The 19,634-nt window shown below is 34.8% G+C and overlaps 6 protein-coding genes across 10 annotated transcripts; 2 read left to right on the top strand and 4 right to left on the bottom strand.

The window, feature by feature from the left end:
- Nucleotides 1-70: 70 nt before the first annotated feature.
- ArfGAP1 (ADP-ribosylation factor GTPase-activating protein 1) lies at nt 71-2,565 on the bottom strand. Of its 4 annotated transcripts, none has more exons than XM_088031495.1 (7): nt 2,327-2,565; nt 1,722-2,251; nt 1,555-1,669; nt 1,274-1,396; nt 1,106-1,165; nt 831-1,024; nt 71-781 (listed from the first exon to the last, which is right to left on the bottom strand). In XM_088031495.1, exons 1-7 carry the CDS (start codon nt 2,384-2,386, stop codon nt 544-546), a joined length of 1,320 nt encoding a protein of 439 aa, XP_087887621.1. In that variant the 5' UTR covers nt 2,387-2,565; the 3' UTR covers nt 71-543. The 4 variants fall into 4 exon arrangements, with proteins under 4 accessions (XP_087887621.1, XP_087887622.1, XP_087887623.1 ...); XM_088031496.1 differs by having other exon boundaries at nt 1,286-1,396; XM_088031497.1 differs by having other exon boundaries at nt 1,307-1,396.
- A 162-nt stretch (nt 2,566-2,727) lies between these two features.
- Nucleotides 2,728-4,661, bottom strand: LOC148179108 (gamma-soluble NSF attachment protein-like). Its single transcript, XM_088050588.1, has 7 exons — nt 4,577-4,661; nt 4,458-4,525; nt 4,321-4,405; nt 4,033-4,258; nt 3,815-3,885; nt 3,353-3,758; nt 2,728-3,305 (listed from the first exon to the last, which is right to left on the bottom strand). The coding sequence occupies exons 1-7, from the start codon at nt 4,633-4,635 to the stop codon at nt 3,219-3,221; spliced, it is 1,002 nt and encodes a 333-aa protein (XP_087906714.1). The 5' UTR covers nt 4,636-4,661; the 3' UTR covers nt 2,728-3,218.
- An 82-nt stretch (nt 4,662-4,743) lies between these two features.
- Nucleotides 4,744-5,314, top strand: Chrac-14 (DNA polymerase epsilon subunit 3 Chrac-14). Its single transcript, XM_088050591.1, has 2 exons — nt 4,744-5,080; nt 5,131-5,314. The coding sequence occupies exons 1-2, from the start codon at nt 4,810-4,812 to the stop codon at nt 5,241-5,243; spliced, it is 384 nt and encodes a 127-aa protein (XP_087906717.1). The 5' UTR covers nt 4,744-4,809; the 3' UTR covers nt 5,244-5,314.
- LOC148179106 (E3 ubiquitin-protein ligase LRSAM1) lies at nt 5,244-8,776 on the bottom strand. Of its 2 annotated transcripts, XM_088050583.1 has the most exons (13): nt 8,402-8,776; nt 8,109-8,351; nt 7,763-8,063; nt 7,619-7,710; nt 7,457-7,486; nt 7,164-7,265; nt 7,010-7,118; nt 6,648-6,891; nt 6,352-6,595; nt 6,137-6,303; nt 5,970-6,088; nt 5,690-5,916; nt 5,244-5,637 (listed from the first exon to the last, which is right to left on the bottom strand). In XM_088050583.1, exons 1-13 carry the CDS (start codon nt 8,453-8,455, stop codon nt 5,515-5,517), a joined length of 2,055 nt encoding a protein of 684 aa, XP_087906709.1. In that variant the 5' UTR covers nt 8,456-8,776; the 3' UTR covers nt 5,244-5,514. The 2 variants fall into 2 exon arrangements, with proteins under 2 accessions (XP_087906709.1, XP_087906710.1); XM_088050584.1 differs by lacking the exon at nt 7,457-7,486.
- LOC148179104 (cyclic GMP-AMP synthase-like receptor) lies at nt 8,674-19,559 on the top strand. Its single transcript, XM_088050587.1, has 10 exons — nt 8,674-8,721; nt 17,415-17,545; nt 17,626-17,885; nt 17,946-18,087; nt 18,141-18,299; nt 18,352-18,483; nt 18,532-18,654; nt 18,714-18,909; nt 18,966-19,073; nt 19,121-19,559. The coding sequence occupies exons 2-10, from the start codon at nt 17,423-17,425 to the stop codon at nt 19,504-19,506; spliced, it is 1,629 nt and encodes a 542-aa protein (XP_087906713.1). The 5' UTR covers nt 8,674-8,721; nt 17,415-17,422; the 3' UTR covers nt 19,507-19,559.
- Nucleotides 9,940-17,231, bottom strand: LOC148179105 (uncharacterized). The gene is made up of 4 exons (XM_088050585.1): nt 16,173-17,231; nt 14,869-15,056; nt 13,702-13,918; nt 9,940-10,588 (listed from the first exon to the last, which is right to left on the bottom strand). Exons 1-4 carry the CDS (start codon nt 17,114-17,116, stop codon nt 10,234-10,236), a joined length of 1,704 nt encoding a protein of 567 aa, XP_087906711.1. The 5' UTR covers nt 17,117-17,231; the 3' UTR covers nt 9,940-10,233.
- Nucleotides 19,560-19,634: the final 75 nt, after the last annotated feature.

The following is a 19,634-nucleotide window of genomic DNA, read 5'->3' as shown; positions in this document are numbered from 1 at the left end:
AATGTATTAATAAATGTAGTAACAAACATTTGGATTTTATTAGACTATCGTAAACAGTATGAACGGGACATTTAATGCGTAAAATATTTATTTGTTACCTTTAAATTTTGAGTAAAACATGTTTTATAATAATATACAGACACGTTTTAAAATTATGCTAGGCTATATGCTACAGAAAATATTTACAGTAACGGCAATGGACAACAATAAATGCATTTTCGTCATTTTTTTATATTTTTGTGCTGTCTGCAACACTAACCACAAATAATGTTTAAGGAAGTTTTTTGTGTTAACTGCAGTCTTTTTTACAAAACTAGTTGACCATGACTTACATAATATAAAAAAATCTCATAAACTGTTGCAAGCAACATGTAAGTAAATTGAGGTTTTACTCAGACACTTAGTGATAAAGAAATAAATAAAATCGTAATCTCCACATTGAGCCACATGAGAAAACTGCCTAATAAATTAAAAAAACATGAAAAAATTATAGTGATGGTAAAGTCATTTCCATTAACAATTGGTCTAATTTGGTCACATTTGTTACTTGTTGAGGCTTTCCCATAGCTCGTCGTCACCCCACTTGTCATCCCAATTGTTTTTCTTAGGTTCTTTTGATTTTTTCTCTTTTTTACTGGATTTTTGGTTTAGGGACCCAGTAGGAGAAGTAGCACTACTCCCTGAAAAATCCCTAGATTCGGACTGATATCCCTGGTGGTCACTTTGGTAACCACCCCAACTACCATCCCAATTCTGTCCGGGTGATTTAGGGCTGGACGCTCTATTAAAAAAAATGTTTAGAGAAAAGTTAGGCCGTGGAAACTAAATACTTTGAGCCTTGCTGACTGCTACAACTCCAATCATCGTCTCTGACATAACCGTTGCCGCTACTGACTAAAGATGATTTTTCTCCAGGAGAATGGTAGTTGTCTCCACCCACTTGGCCGTATCCTCCTGTGTTGTATTCACCGCCGTTGTTGCTTCCAGCTACTTCTCGCCAACCCTTTCGCCCCAGTTCGCCCATCTGATAGAAAAATAGTTTAATGTGTGCGCGATTAAATTTGTTAAAAATAAGATGTAATAAAAAAAACAAAATGTGCCTTACCTTATTGCTGAGACTAGTTATCTGATTTCCTACATCTTCTAATAAATTACCCTCTTTTACCTGACATGAAACACAAAATCAATATAAAAGAAAATAACATAATAAAATAGTCAAGAGTCAGATCTATAGACAAATGAAAAGTGGAAAATAAACGAAAATAAAACAAACCTTGTCACCTACTTGTGAGCTAATATCAACTACCTTCTGAGTGGCAAGTCCGCCGTACTTGACGGCGTTCTCAGTAGCTTTGCTTGCTATTTTCGTTGCTGAAGAAGAGAGGAAGGACCAACCCTGAAAAAATAGTTGGGGTAAAAATAAATATTCATTTTCTTTGCATAAAATGTGTGTTTGTAACTTTCACCATATCTAATATTATTTATTGCCCGTTATCAAAATGTAATCATATCAAGTTACAGGAAAAACGAATTTCATTAATCATTATTACTTACACTTGCTAATGACGATATTGCAGTATCCACAAATTCCTGAGATTGACTCCTTGGAGGTGGCTCCATGGTGTAACCAAATCCACTGTACTTGCCTCCTTGACTTGGTGGTAAATCACTGAAATTTTCCTCATGTCTAATACAATTTTTTTGAGATTCTACAGTCATACCCTCTTCTCCCAGCATTTTCTGCCTGTTTTTTAGCAAAAAACATTTCCTTCTGATCTTTAAACTCTGTCGTATTGTAATTCTGATAGCCGCCCTGGTATGTCTCAGAATTCTGGTATGTGGACGAAGAATTAGAATAAGAAGTGCCGCTACTACTGTAGCTATTACTAGTGCTAATTAAATTCCCTGTATAATTTTGGGCAGGCGATTTCTTCTCATCCCACGGCTTCCCCTGAGCTAAAGTGGAGATTTTGTCTCTATAAAGGGCAGCAGCTTTTGTATTGTATTTTTGTTGAATAGTCATATGATCATCCCAATCTTGTTGGGCCTCAAAAAAGACACGGGCATTACGATTTCCTCCTACTTTCATTTTATCCAATTCTATGTCTTTCCACTTATCCATTGTGACGGAACGCACGAATGACAGATGGACACCGAGGCCCCGGTGCTTGCCTGAACACTCGAGACATATCCATATGCCATATGTTACAGATACCCATTGGGGATTATGAGTTCCACATTCAAAACATTTCTGTCAGAAAAATGACATCAGTGGTAAGAATAATTAATTTAACAAGATTAAAGAATTTGACCTAAATGTACTCACATCGTTCTCGTCGTGGGGTTTCAACTCTTGTAAGACGCGACGTGTCCTAGGGCTTGCCATTGTTACTGGTTAAATTCCGTCAAAAAAGGCGACGAAATTGACGAAATCTCAGTCAACAAGTTGACATTTTAAATGAAAAAAATTAATTTATTTAAAATAATCTAAACGTCAAAAGTGATGTTGACGTGTGAACGGGCGAAGAAGATGGAAGGGGAAGGATTGGATTCTGATTAGAGGACAATGACGTTGATGGCGTTATGACACCAACCTAGCGAGCTTAAACCACCAGGAATCATCTGAGCGCCAATTTAAATTAAAAACAACTTTTTTGTTACGATTGTTATAATACCACTGGCGTTAGTTTCCGGGTTTTTGTTCCTTCCTATAAACATAATAATAAATGAATTCTCAATTTTGCTTGTATTTACAACAAATAGGTACAGGAAAGTTACAATAAGTACATTTATTACTTGAAATTGGATTTGAAATTATATAAATCAATCTACTTTCTACAAGCAAGATTCACAAAATAAACGCGTCATGAGCATTTTTAATGAACATACATCCCATACAAACAGAGTCAACCAAAACATACAGAAGTCCTGATGATTTCATAATCACATTTTTAAACAAAAAAAAATTGACTTCTTCAGTAACGACTAGATTAAAGTGATAGTGTATTAAAAAACTCAAAGTTCTTCAAGCTAAAAGGCGTATCATTGAAACCGATCGGTCTTCAATGTAAAATGCTGTAATTTTAATCTTATATAAATATCTCTGCTGCAAACGAAGCTAAACTTTGAACTTTGATGGAATGTTAAATAGTATCGTTAACACAACGCCTCACTAGACTAAAACTCAATCAGAAACAAAGTACAACAAAACACGTTGCTTAACACAGTCCACCTTCAGACTCATCCTCACTGGCGCCTTCCTTAGGTTCGCTTTTGTGGCTTTCGCCTTTCTCATCAGGGTGGTCCTGTTAAAAAATAAGTAACAAAATCGTAAAAAAAACTAGGAATCTACCTGAACTGTAGCCGTTGTTTGCGAATTTGGTGATACATATGAAGGTGCGGCATTTTCTCTGACGGTGGCTTTCTGTGGTACTGAAATGCCTTCTGGCAATGGCATGTCTCTGGCTAAAATCGCGTATTCTATATCCATATGTTTGATAAAAGGATTGTTCAAAGCTCTTCTTGCATTCTCCGGATCTTCTTCGTCGTACGCTTGTAAAAGCATCTCCAATGTTTGTACTTCTGGACCTTCACAGTAATTTCCCCATTCTTTAAATGCCTTTTCTGCTGCCACAACATCACCTCGGGCTAACTGAACGAGAACTAATGCCACAGCTAGACGGCCGGTGGCTTGGTAAGATTCATTTTGCTGGTGGAGACCCAGCTCACGTCTGATAGCGTCGGCAGCCAAGTCATATCTAAGAGGAATAGGTGGAAATAGATTGTATTGTGATAAATGATAGAAAATGCTTACTGTTGCAGTTTTACATGGAGTCGCGCCACTTTGCTTACATATTCGGCGGCCTGTCTTGAACTATCTTGAATCTGCAGAAATCATGAAAGTTAACACAATTTGGTCCAATTACTACTGATAAAATTAACAAAATGTCAAGCTCTCAACCCTACTTTTGAACGAGTTTGACATTTTATGCAAGACAAATTATTGTCACTGAAAATGTCAATCACATTTACCATGGCAATTTCTGACGCATGTTGGAAAAGTTTTAATGCCTGTTCTGGATCCATCGATTCCAGAATTTTCGCTGCTCTATCAAGAGACGCGGCTGCCGTATCTGCACTGCCGTGATTCTGGTACATATTGGCGGCCCTTTCAGCCAAAGACGCTACATCTTGCAAATCACCCAATTCTTTACAAATGAGAATAGCTTGATCTAAAGCCTTTGCTGCCGAAAACAGTCTATGCTCAGTTAAGAAACATTCAACTATTAAAAATGGTGTTTAACAATAAAAAAAGGATACGCTCTGTTTTGTTTATGGCAGTCCACAGCTTTTAGCAAACACTCCTTGCATTGTACAAAATTCTTCGCATTTCGAAAACACGTCGCTACAACACATTTCTTTTAAACATAATCCAAAAGAAGGAGCACAACACAAACCTGCTTTGTTGTATTCATCTGCCGCAGAATCGTAATCGGGTCGCCATTTCAGCAGTGACGTTTTTAGACTATAAAACGATTAGTACGTGTAATCATAAAGTATCTCTTTGCATGCTTACTGTTTTTCTGCGTTTCGGATATGCTCCAAGCCCTCCTCATTCTTTTTATTCGCCGACATTACAAGAATTCTTGCAAAGTTTACAGATGATTTTGACAACTATGACAGTGGGCAGGTCACCTAGTTGGCAACACTGATTTCCCCATGTCACTTTAATGACACTTCTGCGTCGTTTTTGGTGGGAAAATGTTAGTTTTGATCATTTAAAGAAGTTTCGATCGTGTTTTTGTGAAAATGGCAGAAAAACTCGAAGATTTAAATCTGCCTAATTTGACTGTACAAAAAATCATTAAGGACGCGTTGCCTGATAATATTAATGTGGGGAAAGATGCCCGTTCGGCCCTCTCAAGAGCAGCTTCGATTTTTGTGTTGTATATAACGTCTCAAGCTAGCAAAGAAGCACAGAAAGTTAATAGAAAAACGTTGTTGGGTCAGGATATAATTTCAGCATTGGAGGAGCTCGAATTTGAAGAATTTATCGAACCGCTTCAAGTAATGCTCAAAGGTTAGGTTATAAACATTAAAACTCGACGAATTTTAACGTTTTTTGTTCAGATTTCAAAGAGGCAAAGCAGAAGAAGAAAAACAAGAAGACTGGCGACGCAGAGGTGACGGAAGAGAATGACGAAGAGGTCGTGGAAGAGGAAGAAGCTAATGAACAACAATAATTTACATGTTTTTTAATGATTTATTGAAAATCCACAAAAATCACTGAATAAAAGTGATGAAAATAACATGACATGCAAAAATTGAGTAAAATTCCAACAACTAATCTCAGAATTTATAACATTATGCGAGATTTAAGACTAGATTGAGTTTCAAGGCCACACGGTCGTGCGATTCACACTTGTTCTTCAATAACAAAATAAACACTGATGAGCAGTATAAACTTTGTCTTTGGCAGTTGAGTGTCTTTAAAAGCTTCAAAATGTAGGATAATTAAGAATGAATTACTCTTATCTTACGATCAATGAGTGTTCTACACATTGGACAATCTGTCAAGGTGATTGGACATTCTGAACAACAACAGAAATGTCCACATGGCACGAAAATGACTTCACACTAATAAAAAGAGAATTAATTCCCACTGCATGGACATTTTTTCACAACTTACTGTTTTATCCATACAAATGACGCATTCTGTAGTCATGCTTGAAACCGTTTCAGGTGGAGGGGCACTCGCTTCTTCTACAGGGAGTGCTGGAGCCGTTGGTGGCGGCGAACTATGGCACTGCCGTTCTTTGTTATACATTTGGAATGCATCTAAAATGTGGATTCTATCAGACCTGTTTGAAATCCCAGCCTCTTTTAGGTCAGAGTCTGTTATTTTGTCCACATCATCTGAAAGTAATTTCATAGTCTCATTGTTTGGTGGTAATAAAGAATGCACTTACACTGACACTGAGTCATGTTGGCTAAGAATGGTAAGCAACTTATAACTCCATTCATTAAAAGAGCCTGTGCTAAGAGAGGGTCTATATTTTTTTGAGCTTCTGATAACCCATGGGGGAGTCTGTAAAATACAAAATATTACACTGAAAAAAAGACGAGTCTAAAGTACTTTTCCAATAATCTTTGGTACTGTTTGAGCCAAAAATCTTCTGAATTGTCATTATATTCTTCCAAGCTTTGCAGCGTGGATAGAAGTTGGGTCCTTCGCTCTTTTTGTTGTTCTAACAGATCAATCAGTAGGAAGGACAAATGCATTCTTTTATCACACAAGTCGTTCTATGGATGAATCGTATTAAATAAAACTTGAACAATATTGCGACATACCAAATTGTGATCAATTTCCAACTTCCGTTTGTCCATTTCTAATTGAGTTAACGCAGCTAATTGGGACTCTACCAGTTTAACTTGCTGTAGCAGTCCCCAACTTCTAGCGTCGCCTCTTACCAGAAGCGCACCTACAGCTACTTTCTGAAGATCCCCGTCTTCATCTAGCTTCTTTAAAAGCTCAGCTTTATGTAAATCTTGATTTTGCAAAATCTCCGAAATGCGGTCGTCGTAATCAATTTCCCTACAAAAACAGTTTCCTTATTATTTTATTTGGACAAACGTTGAATACATACTGCTCCAAAATATTTTTGGAAGTTTCCAGACGATTTTCGTTGTACTGTTGAAACTTCAACATTTCTTGTTCAATTATTTCTTGCATATCGCTTAGAATATCATCTTTTCTTAAAGTGGCTGTGTACTTATTAGCAGCAGCCAGAAGACGGTCTTCTTCTAGTTTTTCTAGTTCTAAGAGTTGGGCGAGAGGTTCGCGATTCATTTCTAGCAACTGCTTAATGGCTTGCTCAGAAGTTTGTTCAACTACAACAAATGCACTGTTTAAAAAAACTAGTAAGCAGTGGATTTTTCGTGCTGTCTGAAATTTTGACCCGGCGCATCCACCAATTTCTACATTTCCAAAATGTATTCCAATGCTTACCTTCCATCACTTGTTCAATTAAGTGGAAACGTTCAATTTCTCGTTCTTGGTGCAACTTCAGCAACTTCTTATCGAATTTATTTTGTTCTTTAGTAATATCCGCTAACAGCTAAATTCACATTTTTATTAGATGTTTAAAAAAGTTCCGAATTACCTTTTCCTTGTTGACTTTCTGTGCATTTGCTAATTCAAATTCCTGCTTTTGAAGTAATTCATTGGCTCTTTCCATTTCTAAGAAATCTTGCAATTTTTGTTTCTAAAATCGTACAAGCATCACATTTTACGACCGGCAGTTAGTCTAAATATAATAAAAAGCAACAAACTATTAAGATGTATGACAAACAACAAACAGCCCAAAAGCAATAAACTAAATAAAGCATGAAGCATTAATAGTGTACACACTATAAAGCACTCAGTTTAAAGCAAAGGTAATAAAAACAAACATGCCTTAATTTTTTCTAGCTTCCATATTTTGGCCTAAAAAAAACGTAAAAAAATCATTAGAAAACAATGAATGGTTAGGTCTATTGCTTTTAAGCAATATTTTTGTTTGAACAGCGATTATGTGAAATAGGCGATCGCTGCACTGGTATAACATTGGAAAAGTACCTCAAATGCATCAGTTTGGTCCCAATCGCCATGAGTGATTTGTTCTTCTGTTTCTTCTACGTCTTCTGGTTCTGTATAATCAACACCCACATCTGCAATAGAGTTTGCAGACAATTAATTCATTTAAGAATTCTATTTAATTACCATCACAGATGTAACGTTTAATTGCTTCTGTACCGCCTTCCATTACAATCCTTGGTGGATAAAGAAAAGTATGGGAATCAACCTCTAAAGTTGTCAGATTGTGCGCTTTACATATACTTTTTGGCAAATACTTTAAATGTTTGTTTGCATTAATGCTAAGAAATTTTAATTTTTTTAGATTTCCCATATTTTCTGGTAGGCATTTCAGGGAATTGTTAGCCACATTTAGTACAGTTAAGTTACTTAAATTACAAAGAGTTTCAGGCAACTTTTTTAATTGATTATCGTTCAAATAGAGTTCCTACAATATATGCGTGACTTTTTGTTAAAATAATATAGATCTTACCCTTAAGTTTTTCAACAACTGTATATCATCGGGAAGATACACAAAGGCATTTTTATGTAAATCTAACACTTTCAGCAAAAGTAAATCTTTCAGCTGCCCTCCGCCAGATAAAGAAGACAACTCATTACACTCCAAACGCAAGACTTCTTTAAGAAAAACCCTACAAAGCGAAAAAATTCCTGGGGGTACATTTCGCAGCCCACAGTCAGATATATCAAAAATTGGCTCGGGCGCTTCTCTTGCCTATAAAATGTAATGCAAACACTAAAAGTAGAGCAATGTATAAAACTTACTAGATACAATTTATGCTCCAATTTAGCTTTGTTTTCCTTGCTCCTTCGAAACATCACTGCACCATCACATCACAGAAAAGGCACTATTAACGATGACACGTACCGGCGCTATGTTATTTGGTCGCCGTACACTGTTCTTGTGGGTTTTACAACAATCGTCTTCATTAATATTTAGTACATGTCTACTTATTAATTGTTTTGATTGTTAAAGACTTCCACAGGCTACAAACGTCAACTGTCAAGTGTCAAATCCACGTCAAATCGCTGTCAAAATATTCCGGTTTTGTCGATAAGGTTCAAGGACGGTACGCATATTTTAGGTTAGTGCAACCATTTTTTTTTGTAAATTATTATAGGTAAGACAGTTTACAATAGGCAAGCTTTAGTTTAATTTTTTTTGCTGTTTTAAAGTGTGTAAATGCCCCTGTAACAATTAACAACACGCCCACATGAAAGCATGAGTCTTTATTAATCAAGATATCTGGGGTTTTGGTTTTCGCACTCCTATTCTATTTTGTAAGTTGGCTGACCTGTGAATGTTTATCGGGGTAAAGCACATAGGACACGTCAAATATTGACGTTGGTGTCGTTTTTTCCAGACGCTAGTGTCGCAATTTTAGTTTTTGAGGGTAAGTGATTCGTGTTTAAACTAACAAATAAAATCTCTTCTTAATTCCGTTTCTGCAATTTCAAAGCATGTCTTTAATTGATTAATTTTTTATTCTCGTTATTTTGAAAACTGTTTTAGGTTGTAAGATGGAATTTATATGTTAATGTAGCAAATTGCAACATACGAGTGGGCGTGAACAAATTATAATAAGTTAATAAGTAACATGATAAGATAATCTTTTTCAACAAGTTTTGAATCTTTTGATGTTTTTCATTAACAATTTCACAAAATTTACAATCTGAAGTAAAAACAATACCTGTTCAACTAAAGACGTGTTTCGTAATTTCGTTTTCATTGGTTCCATGACAATTAATTTCCGGGGTTTTACTCAATCCTCGTAGATAAAATAAGATGGATGCAATATTAGTTTTAAGACGTTATTTTTAATTTATTTCTTTTTCTATAAAATATAATTGTGCGTATCTCGCGTTTACAAATATAAAATTATATGCCTCTATCAAAACAAATTGTATAAAAATTATTCTATGAGAAGCACTGAATAAATTCAAACTATGCGGGAAGTACATATAGACACTGGCCTTTCCTACGTTAAATGGTACCTCACAAAAATTGTAATTTACGTATTTTAACAAATGAACGAGACAAGTTATGCCCCATCTGAAAAAATTTTCTAATTTGATTGAACAAAACATTGATAACGTCCGTGAAATTTGCATTTGTTTTTTTGAAGTTGTTCTCTGTTCAAATTTTTATAGAAACACATCTTTGATGTCTTTGATACTTTGTTGATTAGATTTTCTTCATTCACCAAAAATATAAAATTTATTGTATAAAAAGGGGCCATGTTCAATTTCAGACGACCTTACAGGAAAATTTCTCTATTTACATGGCCCCTTCATTCCTTTAACGCTTCAATTACGTTTATCAATAATTTTTACAGGGCGTAACTGAAATAGAGCACAGAAATTTTGTCCAAATTAAAGCTTTTATTAATTTTTATCTACATAACTTTTATTTTTGGGCTTAGAAAAAATGGCCATTTATCTACTTATTTATACTAAAACACTTTTTCGTCTTTATATGTTGCGTGCCCAGAATTATTTCAAAACACCCTGTATAAATTATTTAACCAATTTTGGTCGTTTGTTATGATTTGGCGATCTCGAATATTACAAAATTCATGAGGACAACTACAACCTAATTATTGTGAATTGGGTTCTTCATTGGCAGGCACAAGGCTTTCTTTTCTTCTCATTCTGTACTCAGTTGGAGTCAACATTCCTCTCAAAATCGTATCGTACGACACTTTCAATCCTTTGTCGGCCATCTTGCAGTACATATCCCAACATTCTTTTTCCTTGACTGATCCAAACTGTGGTTCGTTTTCATCGGAGGATTCCGTTTTGTCTTTGCTTTCATCGGTGGTTTCTGAAGATATGGTTGTGGCATCTGAGGGTGCCTCATCTTCAACTGTTTTTTCTTTTATGGCAATGGTGATGCTAGGATCGTTGCTTACTTGTTCTTCTGGAATTTTGGCGTTGGCTTCATCTTCAGAGCTGTAATCAAATGTGATATGAAAATGGCAAAGACATTTTGTATTCAGATGCAGGTGTTTGAATGTTTCATGTTGCAGCCTAGTATGTGTACATTAAAGATAAAGTTTCATACCGTAATAATTTGTTCGTTATATCATGGGAATACCCCACATTCTTTGGCTGGTTTTGTTTGACTACACGCAAATGTAATTTCGTATTAGAAGACATGAAACTGAATTTTTTCCGTGCGATATGTTCGTTACATTTAATAACACTGAAATGATTGATTTTATTAATCCTGAAAGCAATGGGGAAATTTCAATAACTTATCAAAGTCGACTGGTACCGATTGCGAATGAATTGCACAGTTGAACCAGTCAATAACCTGAATATTACAATGTTTTTGAAATTGGCATAAAAAAGACATGATTCTACGTGATTTCGTTCCTGAAAAATGTGATATCAAATTTATCATTTAATTCATGATTTAAATTTTATCAGTTCAATCAAAACGGTTGTTTGACCTGGAAAAGGAAAATAGGTGACTGGGACGAGCTTTCCAATCTTTTAATTTGCATATTAACCAGAATAAGAGGTCAATTATTGATAGGGTTGTATGATTTATTAGGTCGGGCACCGCAAGCTGCTTTTTCCACTGTTCGGTTTTGAATATTTAGCTCCGTAATTAACTAGCGCCCAATCGACTAAATTTAATTAGATTGTCATGGACAATTCATGTTTTATTAGTACTTTATTTTCATTTTATTGACATAACAAAGTTGCATCAAAATTATTCATAATTAATTAACTGAATATGTAATACTTGTTGGCGCTGTGTAGGTCCATATACAGGTGTCCGGAAAATCACGCACCTCCGTGATTCTCCGAGCCATAGATCACCGGAAAAATGTTTAAGAAAATCCATGTCTTCAATTTTTCGAGATATGATGGATTGAAAAATAAAAAGTTAATGCCAAAATTAACAATTTCTGTGTAATAATTACAAGTTGAAATAAATTTGTTACCTTAAGGACATTTTGCACAAAGGCATGGTGCAAAGAAAAACGGAAAAAATTTGTAAAAAATGGCTAAAAACTGATAACAAGATTTTTAAATCAACAATGTCGATCAGTGTGGCATCGTCCAGATGAAACTATAGTTACATTGTACATTACTTGTTCATGCGCCAGCCAGCCTAACGCCAACAATACAACAGCAACGTTACTGTGGCTTTGAATAATGGAAATTTAAATTATTGGGGGAACACTTCAGCAATGTTGCCATTTTTTAATTTTATTTTGGTCCTACTGCGAAAACAGAGTATAAACATTTTTTAACAATTTTTTGGTACTTTAAAGAACCACCCAAGGTAGTGCGCCACTTTCCGGACACCTGTATGCAGGAAAAGGAAAATTTGCAACAAATCAGAAATTTGATTGGCCTTTTTTAATGATAATTTGATATCATAATACATTTGAAGAAAATGAGCTTTACAATTTTTCTGCGCTGCCTCTATGTTTTTCAAATTTAGAGAAAAATTTACTGTGAGATCTAATTCAAATTTATTAGAACAGAACATAAGTAAGATTAAAAGTAAAAAAGAAGAAAGTTAATTACTGGAATAAAGAAGTTCCAAAAGGACGCGCAAATTGTCGAAATAGATGGTGGCAAAGAATGAAGTTATGACTGACTAGGATCTGATAAAAACAATTTTGAGTAGTTGAATCAAAGAAGAGTAGATGACAACTATAATGTTGTAGTTCCTGGAAAATAAAAAAAAAACAGACAAAAAAGAATAAGAGAATTTCTACGAAAATTGAAAAACTGGACATTGAATTTGAACATTTTTGAGGCTTATTCAATAAGATCCGTTATAATTCTGCTGTGGATCTTAACTAATTATGTGAAGAAAATAAATCTATAAAGACGACGAAGGAAAAACGGAGTGATATAAAGAATTAGAAACAAAACAAAAAAAAGATGACACTTTTTTTTTACTACTGCATCGAATGATGATGGGACTATCAATATTCAGAAAAATCTACGCAGAGTTGAAAAATAAAAGTGGTAGACTTGCAATGCAGAAATAAAAAGAATACTCGAAAATATATGTCTATGCAAAGTGTTAACTGACAAAAAGAAAATATTTTTATGTATCTGGAGGTTCAATCATAACAAGATAAAATAATGCAGAGAATGCAACTATTTATCAGATTTTTTCTATTTACTATGTTCTACTCCAGATAAAAATTTAATCATGATTTGCGCAATAATCAATGAACTTTACTACTTCTACATTCTGGGAATATTAGTCAATTTTTAATAATAACTCGATATCAATCACTTTGTTGCGCGGTTTCACATTATCATGAAAAAATTATATCTAAAGAACATCAATACCTTTGATAAAAGGATTTTATTAATTAATTTTGACAATACCTACATTGTTTTCTCAGAAAAAATGTTCACTAGAACTAGCAAGCTAGAACTTTATGGATATTATTCATTCTTTAATTTCATTCAATTATCTAATGCATCCATAATTTTAAAATTTGATTAAAATGTATGTCAACGTTCTATTGATGTGTTGTCTAAAGTTTGCGCTCTATGGCGTAAAAAACAATAAATCATCTAAACTCCTCAACATTTTCGTGATGGGCAAGGTTCAGTTGTAGAGATATCTCTAGGTAATACTTGAATGTCTTGTAAATTTTGTTCGAAAACAGAAGTTTATTAGGTTATCTTGCATATCCTGTTAACAATTGGGGAAGAAAGTGCAATGATGACAAAATAATAATATTCAAAGTTAACTCATCTAATTCTAAAACTTGTTTTTTCTGGCAGCCGCACGTGATACCAACGTTAGAAGTAACACGCGATGCATCTCATTTAACTCTTTATCTTAAGACAATTGAAATTGTGATTGATAAGAAAGATATCCTGGAAGAATTAAATGTTTGGATAGCGAAGAGAGACAAAACTATTGACAGTATTGGTTGAAGTGACTGTGAAGAATTAGTCAATCGTGACAATAAATTTTCTTCCATGTCAATACACTGAAACCTGCCGACCTACTTTTGATTATTGGTTGAAATCAAAACTGTGATTTGAAAGAGAAAGTTAATATATTTTACCTTTTTTGTGTTTTGCTCGTCGCGCTCCTCACCAATCTCCTCTTCGGTCCTCTTTCTTCGTCGTCTGGCACCACCAAATTCGTGGCTCTTTTTTCTTGATTTTTTTGGCTTTTCATGGCGTTTCCCAAAATCAGTGCTGTGGCCATAGAACCTCGCCTGGCGGGAAAGCTTGCTGAAAAACTTCTGATGGCATGTATGCTTGATGACTGGAACGAAACTACAAAACAGAAAATTCACATAAAAATTGCAATAATGTGACGTGATTAAAGTTATAACAGTCGCAAAAAGGAAGTCATCGGTCGAAACTTATTGGAAAACGATCGTTTTTTCGAATGCATTATATATTTGTGACATGATAGGATATGTTGAAAGAGGTTTATGAGGACAATATTGTCATGTCGTGCTCTTATTATCAATAGTTTATGGGCTGTATTCGATTAAACATATTTTGTTGATTTTATTAGAACTCGGATTGTGACAAGGGATGCACGCCAACATCCAATCTTCTATTTTTTGCATTTTAATGTGGTCTTCTGAACTCTAGCACTGGAAACGCGAAGTTAAATTGTTAGTATTTGTGTTTTATCTCAGACGGCGTTGTTGCCTTTGAAGTTTTCTCTTCTATTTCTTGTTTGCATTCGTCTGTTTTCCAGTCAAATTTAGACAATTCGCTGGGAAAATAAATGAGCACGATTTATGAATCTTAGTGCTATAGTTTCCAGACAGTTTGAAAATTAGGTGTTAAGGAGTAATGCATGTTCTTTCCTCGAATCTTGGGGTTATCGTTTTCCCGAAGGTCGTACGATGGCGTGACTTACCATTCCACTCCTTCTCCACAATTAAACTTGTTAATTAACAGGCGTAGTTTAAACTTCTCAACTCCTCGTCAATATAAAGAACTTGTAAGTTTTTCCATTTAGCTTTGAAACTTTTTCTCCAAGTGATTGACGCTTTTTGAGTGGAAGCTTTCAAAATTTTAATGAGAGTTTCGCGTTAGTACAATAGCTTTTTTCCACTCGCCAAGCACACGGAAACTAGTTGTGCTTTTAACTTTTTCATTACGAATTTTAATCGATCAAATAAGTGTTTCCTCAACAGGGACGATTCCAAGTTTTATGGTTCGAATGTCGCTTCGTGTGATGGACGTAAGCACGCGATTTTCCTCACCTGATTTCACCGTTTTTCTCAAGGACATGTTTTTGATGACATCTTTCTCTTCTTTCTTAACATTTTCTTTCTTGGGAGAGGTTTTCGGTTTTGTTTTTATCTCTACTTCGACTTCTTCTGTGTCGCTGGCCGCTGGGCTAATCAACGACACCATTGTTACAATGTCGCTTCCGTTGACAGGCACGTATCTAGGGAAAAGGGAAAAAGTTCTTAAAATTTTAGTTTGAAGACTTTAATTTAGACGGATTTTTCTTTCTGGGTCTATTTTAATGGATTTGGCTTAAATCCAATGAAAGTCACTTGTCAAAGTTGTAATAACGTTCAATGAAAACTTAATCAATTTAACATGCAAGCAAATTCAGAGTAATAACAATTATTATGTCACAGGTTTATTAAAAGAGACTTGACTTGTTTTAAGAAAGGTTTGTTTCAATTTTTAAAAGGCAAAAGAGAAAGGAAAGTAAATATAAAATTAAATTCAGTAGGAAAACATGTCTGTTTTTTTTTTCTTGAATTTTGTTTTTAATTCCAAAATATTGGTCAATTTGAAATACTAAAATTTATTTTCATATAATCACATCTCATGTTTTCTATGGCAATGAAAATTAACATTTTTCAAGAACGCTTTATCGCCCAGGGGCGCAAAGTACTTTGTGATCTGCTATTTGGTATTCGATTCATAGTATCATTCGATTCATAGTATCAATCAGTTCCAATATGCAGAAAACTTCGATCTTGAAGAAGTTTAGCTTCTTTCACTTTTGTTTGGAGCAAAGTAATAGTGTAGCTACACCTGTTAATATTAAAAATAACTATTTACGGTATCAGCGAATGAAAGCGAGTTTTAAAAATACACGAAAAAACAGTATAGTTATCGTTAGATAATGTTTTTGAGTGAATAAAATTTGGTTATTTACGTGTGTAGTACTTTTTTTTTCAGTTTCATGGAATTTTCAAAAAAATTTTATTGGTTAGGTACTAATGTTCGAATTTCATTTTTCTAGCAATAAATTGGATACAATAAACTGTAGTTTCGTTTAGAACAACTTGAGGGATGTTTTTTTGGTTGTTTATCATTCCAAACACACTTTCAGACTCTAGTTAATCCACAAATTGCAAAATTTGCGTGAAGCGTCACGTATTTAATTTTTTTTTCTTTATTCATCCTTTTGATTTAGTCTATAAAATAAGCATAATTAATAGTAGAAATTGGGAAAGTTATTTTCTGGTTATTAGTTAAACTCGGCTTAGACGCGATTTCTAGATGGTGCTAAAGTTTCTAGGAATTTAGCCCACCTACATACCTGTTCATTTCTTTTTTATTTTTAGGATTTTCTTTATTGCTAGCGCTGTCCTCGTCCTCGCTCGTCGGCGTTTTATGGCCGCGTAACTTCCCCGACTTGATCTTCCTCTTTGTTGCCAAAAATTTGGGCTTAATTTGTTCCGGTTTGGTTGGTGCGGACGATGATCTGACTAAAGGTGGTCTTGCACCTTCTTTTATGACGGAATTAAAAGCAGTATTGTTTCTTTTTTGAAATCGCTCACGTTTGGCAGCTGCAGTGGCGGGTCTAATAATCACATTTTTTATAGCTTTTGGATCTTGTTTGCTGTAGCTGCGATCGCTGGAGGGTGGCGTGCTGACGTCTTCGAGAAATTGAGGTGGATCTTTTTCCACGATAGGTATCACAACGACTGCGTTTGATTTTGATGATGTATAAGGCATTTCTTTGTTCTTCCTGATTTGGAAGACGTTTTTGATGTTGTTTTCCAAGGGGGTGAGAAGAGGTGGCATGATCTTTGGTGGTTCTTTGATGATGATTTCCGGTTCCTGCGTTTCATAGTCTTCGTCAACGGTGGTGTTATGAGCCAAGAAGATGTTAAGGTTTGGTTTTTCTTGTTCTCTGTCTTTGAATGCTTGTCTTAGACGCTCTGCTAAGTCTTGTTTGGAATAGAGAATTGATTCTTTTTCTAACGAGCTGTGTCTGATTAATTTTGGCGGTTTTTTCACTTCCTTGATGCATTTCTTGGCGACAACTCCTTCTTCTTTAGGAGAAACTACGCTGTCGTCGGCCCATGCTATTCTAATCGGATGCGGTCTATCGTGAGTTTTTGCTCCAAATTTCTCTTTCACGTCACAAAACTCTTCCGAGAATTGTTTTTTCAGGGACTTTCGTCTTTGGTCAATGGTCGGACTGTCGCAAGTAAGTGATAATTGACGAAACGTTGAAAGTTTTCTCATGTTGGCCATTATTTCAACAAAATTCGATTCACATCTTGGAGCGGTTCACGGACCTGCACCGGAAACGGGTTGTTTACCCTCGGCTCGGAAAACTTTGACTGAAACGTGCTTTACATGCTTTCGTTTCAGTCGGTCATTATCGATTGCGACTTTCGCTTTGTCACTTCTTTGTAGTCAGGAATTGTTTTTTCGGGTTTTAAAGGTATGTGACTTTTTTCGCTCGGTCGATGATCTCTCGAGGGCGTGTTTGGTTGTCATGGTAGCAACACTTTGAGGGTGAGAATTGGACTAATGATGGTTTTAACAGGTACAGACATGGGCAGTGATGACTCCAAGAAATACATTATTCTGGAAAATGTGTTACAAAAGATCAACCAGAAATCTATCGCCTTTTCTGAAGATGAAAGAAAGAGGAACAATAAAATACTCCAGGTTGGTGTACGTATTAAAAAACTGGAAATAAAGGATTATTGAGCTGCTTATTTTCAAAAATTGTTTTTATTTACATATTTTATTAGGTAATTGAACGTTTGATTCAAACTCTATGCAACAAAAGCATACTTTTCAACACCTTATACCAAAGGATATACTATGGAGGCAGTTTTTACGATAATTTAAAAATTGGAAGCCCAACGGAATATGATCTGGATTGTCTGTTAAAACTGCCAAAAATTGCAGAGCCTAAAGTGGTTGTCAGTAACAAACCTGGCTATGTCCACATTATTTTTGAGAATTTTTTGGCACTGGAGCGAAAGGCGGATGAAGCACCAAAATACATGTGGGTTATTTTCAGTTTTATTTTAATTTTATTACTTTTTTTGAAACTATTATTTTATAGAGGTTTAAAAGACCTTCTTGTTGGAAATCGCATATGTGCCAAAAAAGTTAAATCGTGGATGGAAAAACTATTTTCAACCGCAGTTAAAGAAGTGAACAAAGCTGAATTTGATCTTGGAGATTCAAAGAAATGTGTTGTTAATGTAGGTATAAATGAATTGTTTTACCATTTGCTATTCAATTTTCTTATTAAAAGTATAAAATGGTGAAAAGTGGGCCAGCATACACCATTAAACTAGAAGGAAGTTATGATGAGGAGTACTTCACGATGGACATAGATTTGGTTCCGTGTTTTACGTTTTCATGCGACCAGTGGCCAAAACAAGGATATAAACCGAATGTGTCAAAGAAAAGCGTACATCGTGTTTTTGGCTGAGGAGAACTATCTGTAATTTTTTGAATTTTAGTCTGATTTTTTCGTGGTTCCTAAGACTCCAAGCGATGATCTTACTCTATACTGGAGGTTAAGTTTTCAGGAGCAAGAACGCAACCTGCTGAGCGGGTGTTCAGTCATGAAATCCAGCATTAAACTTATCAAGGTAAACGATCCGTTTTCTTATATTCTAGAGACTTTTATGTTATTGCAGAAAATACGAGATCGACATCAGCATAAAGTTGCTAGTTATTACATTAAGACAGTTTTCCTTCTGGAACTGGACAAGGTTGAGAAAAATTTCTGGGCATCGCAGCTTAGCTACGTGTTTGTCAAAGTAGGTGTTCTTAAAGAACTGATTTATATCCCATGTTGTGGTCAATTGTTTTCTTGTAGATGTTGAGAAGATATTGCGAATATTTGGAACGAAAAAATATACCATATTACTGGAATTCAAACTACAATTTGATTGGTGATTTGTCTGATGAAACAACTGCATGTATAGCCAATAGAATTAAACGTATTTGCGATCATATAGACAGAATTTGTGACAGCTCACCAGAAAGCATTTACGATGTCGTAGAATACTTTCGTAAGTATAGTAGTTACAAAATTTAAACGTAAGGCTAAATATAAACGTTCTTTTAGTAACCAAGGAAGAAGTCGACATGGAAGCTTTTAAACTAGAAGTTCCCTTGTCGAAAAAGCTTAGAAAACTTGAAACTTCAAAAAACTTAGAATCCTCATATACTTCAGGTATGGATTAATCTTTAATTTTCTTGAAATTTATTTTCATATTACAGCTGGTTCTTCTTCTGATTCTTCACCACAATCGGATTCGTTAAGTTTTGAGGTCATTACCAAAGAAATGGTTAATGAATCGCCGATGTTAGCGTCACCAGAACCAGCATTGATTAGAATTGAAAAAATGTTGGTTAAAGTTACCACAGAACAGCGAAGTATTAACGAAAAGTTACAATGTGTAATGGATAAAATTGAAAAATGCGAGAATAAAATCAACGATTTGCAAATTGAGATTGAAAAAAATCAGCTTGAACAGACTATACAGAGTAAGGAGATTTTGAGAAAAATCGATGAGATTAATAGAAGAGATAATGCGGGCAACACCTTGTCTGTGCCTTCGCTTTTAGATATGAACCCGGTGTTTGATAGGACTGTAAATTTTTGATATTTTACATGTAATGCAAATTTTATTTAATATATTTTACTGATTTTACAAAAGGAGTTTTTATTCATAACAAACACAAACACCACTTTCCTTTTTTGAGCATTTTAAAAATTGCTTTGATTAGTTAG

This window comes from Gnatocerus cornutus, chromosome 2 (genome assembly GCF_029298725.1).
Source record: "Gnatocerus cornutus isolate USDA-ARS CGAHR chromosome 2, icGnaCorn1.1, whole genome shotgun sequence".
In the NCBI taxonomy this organism is placed as follows: domain Eukaryota; kingdom Metazoa; phylum Arthropoda; class Insecta; order Coleoptera; family Tenebrionidae; genus Gnatocerus; species Gnatocerus cornutus.
Note: the sequence above shows the minus strand (reverse complement) of the source record. Positions and strands in the feature narration are given on the sequence as shown.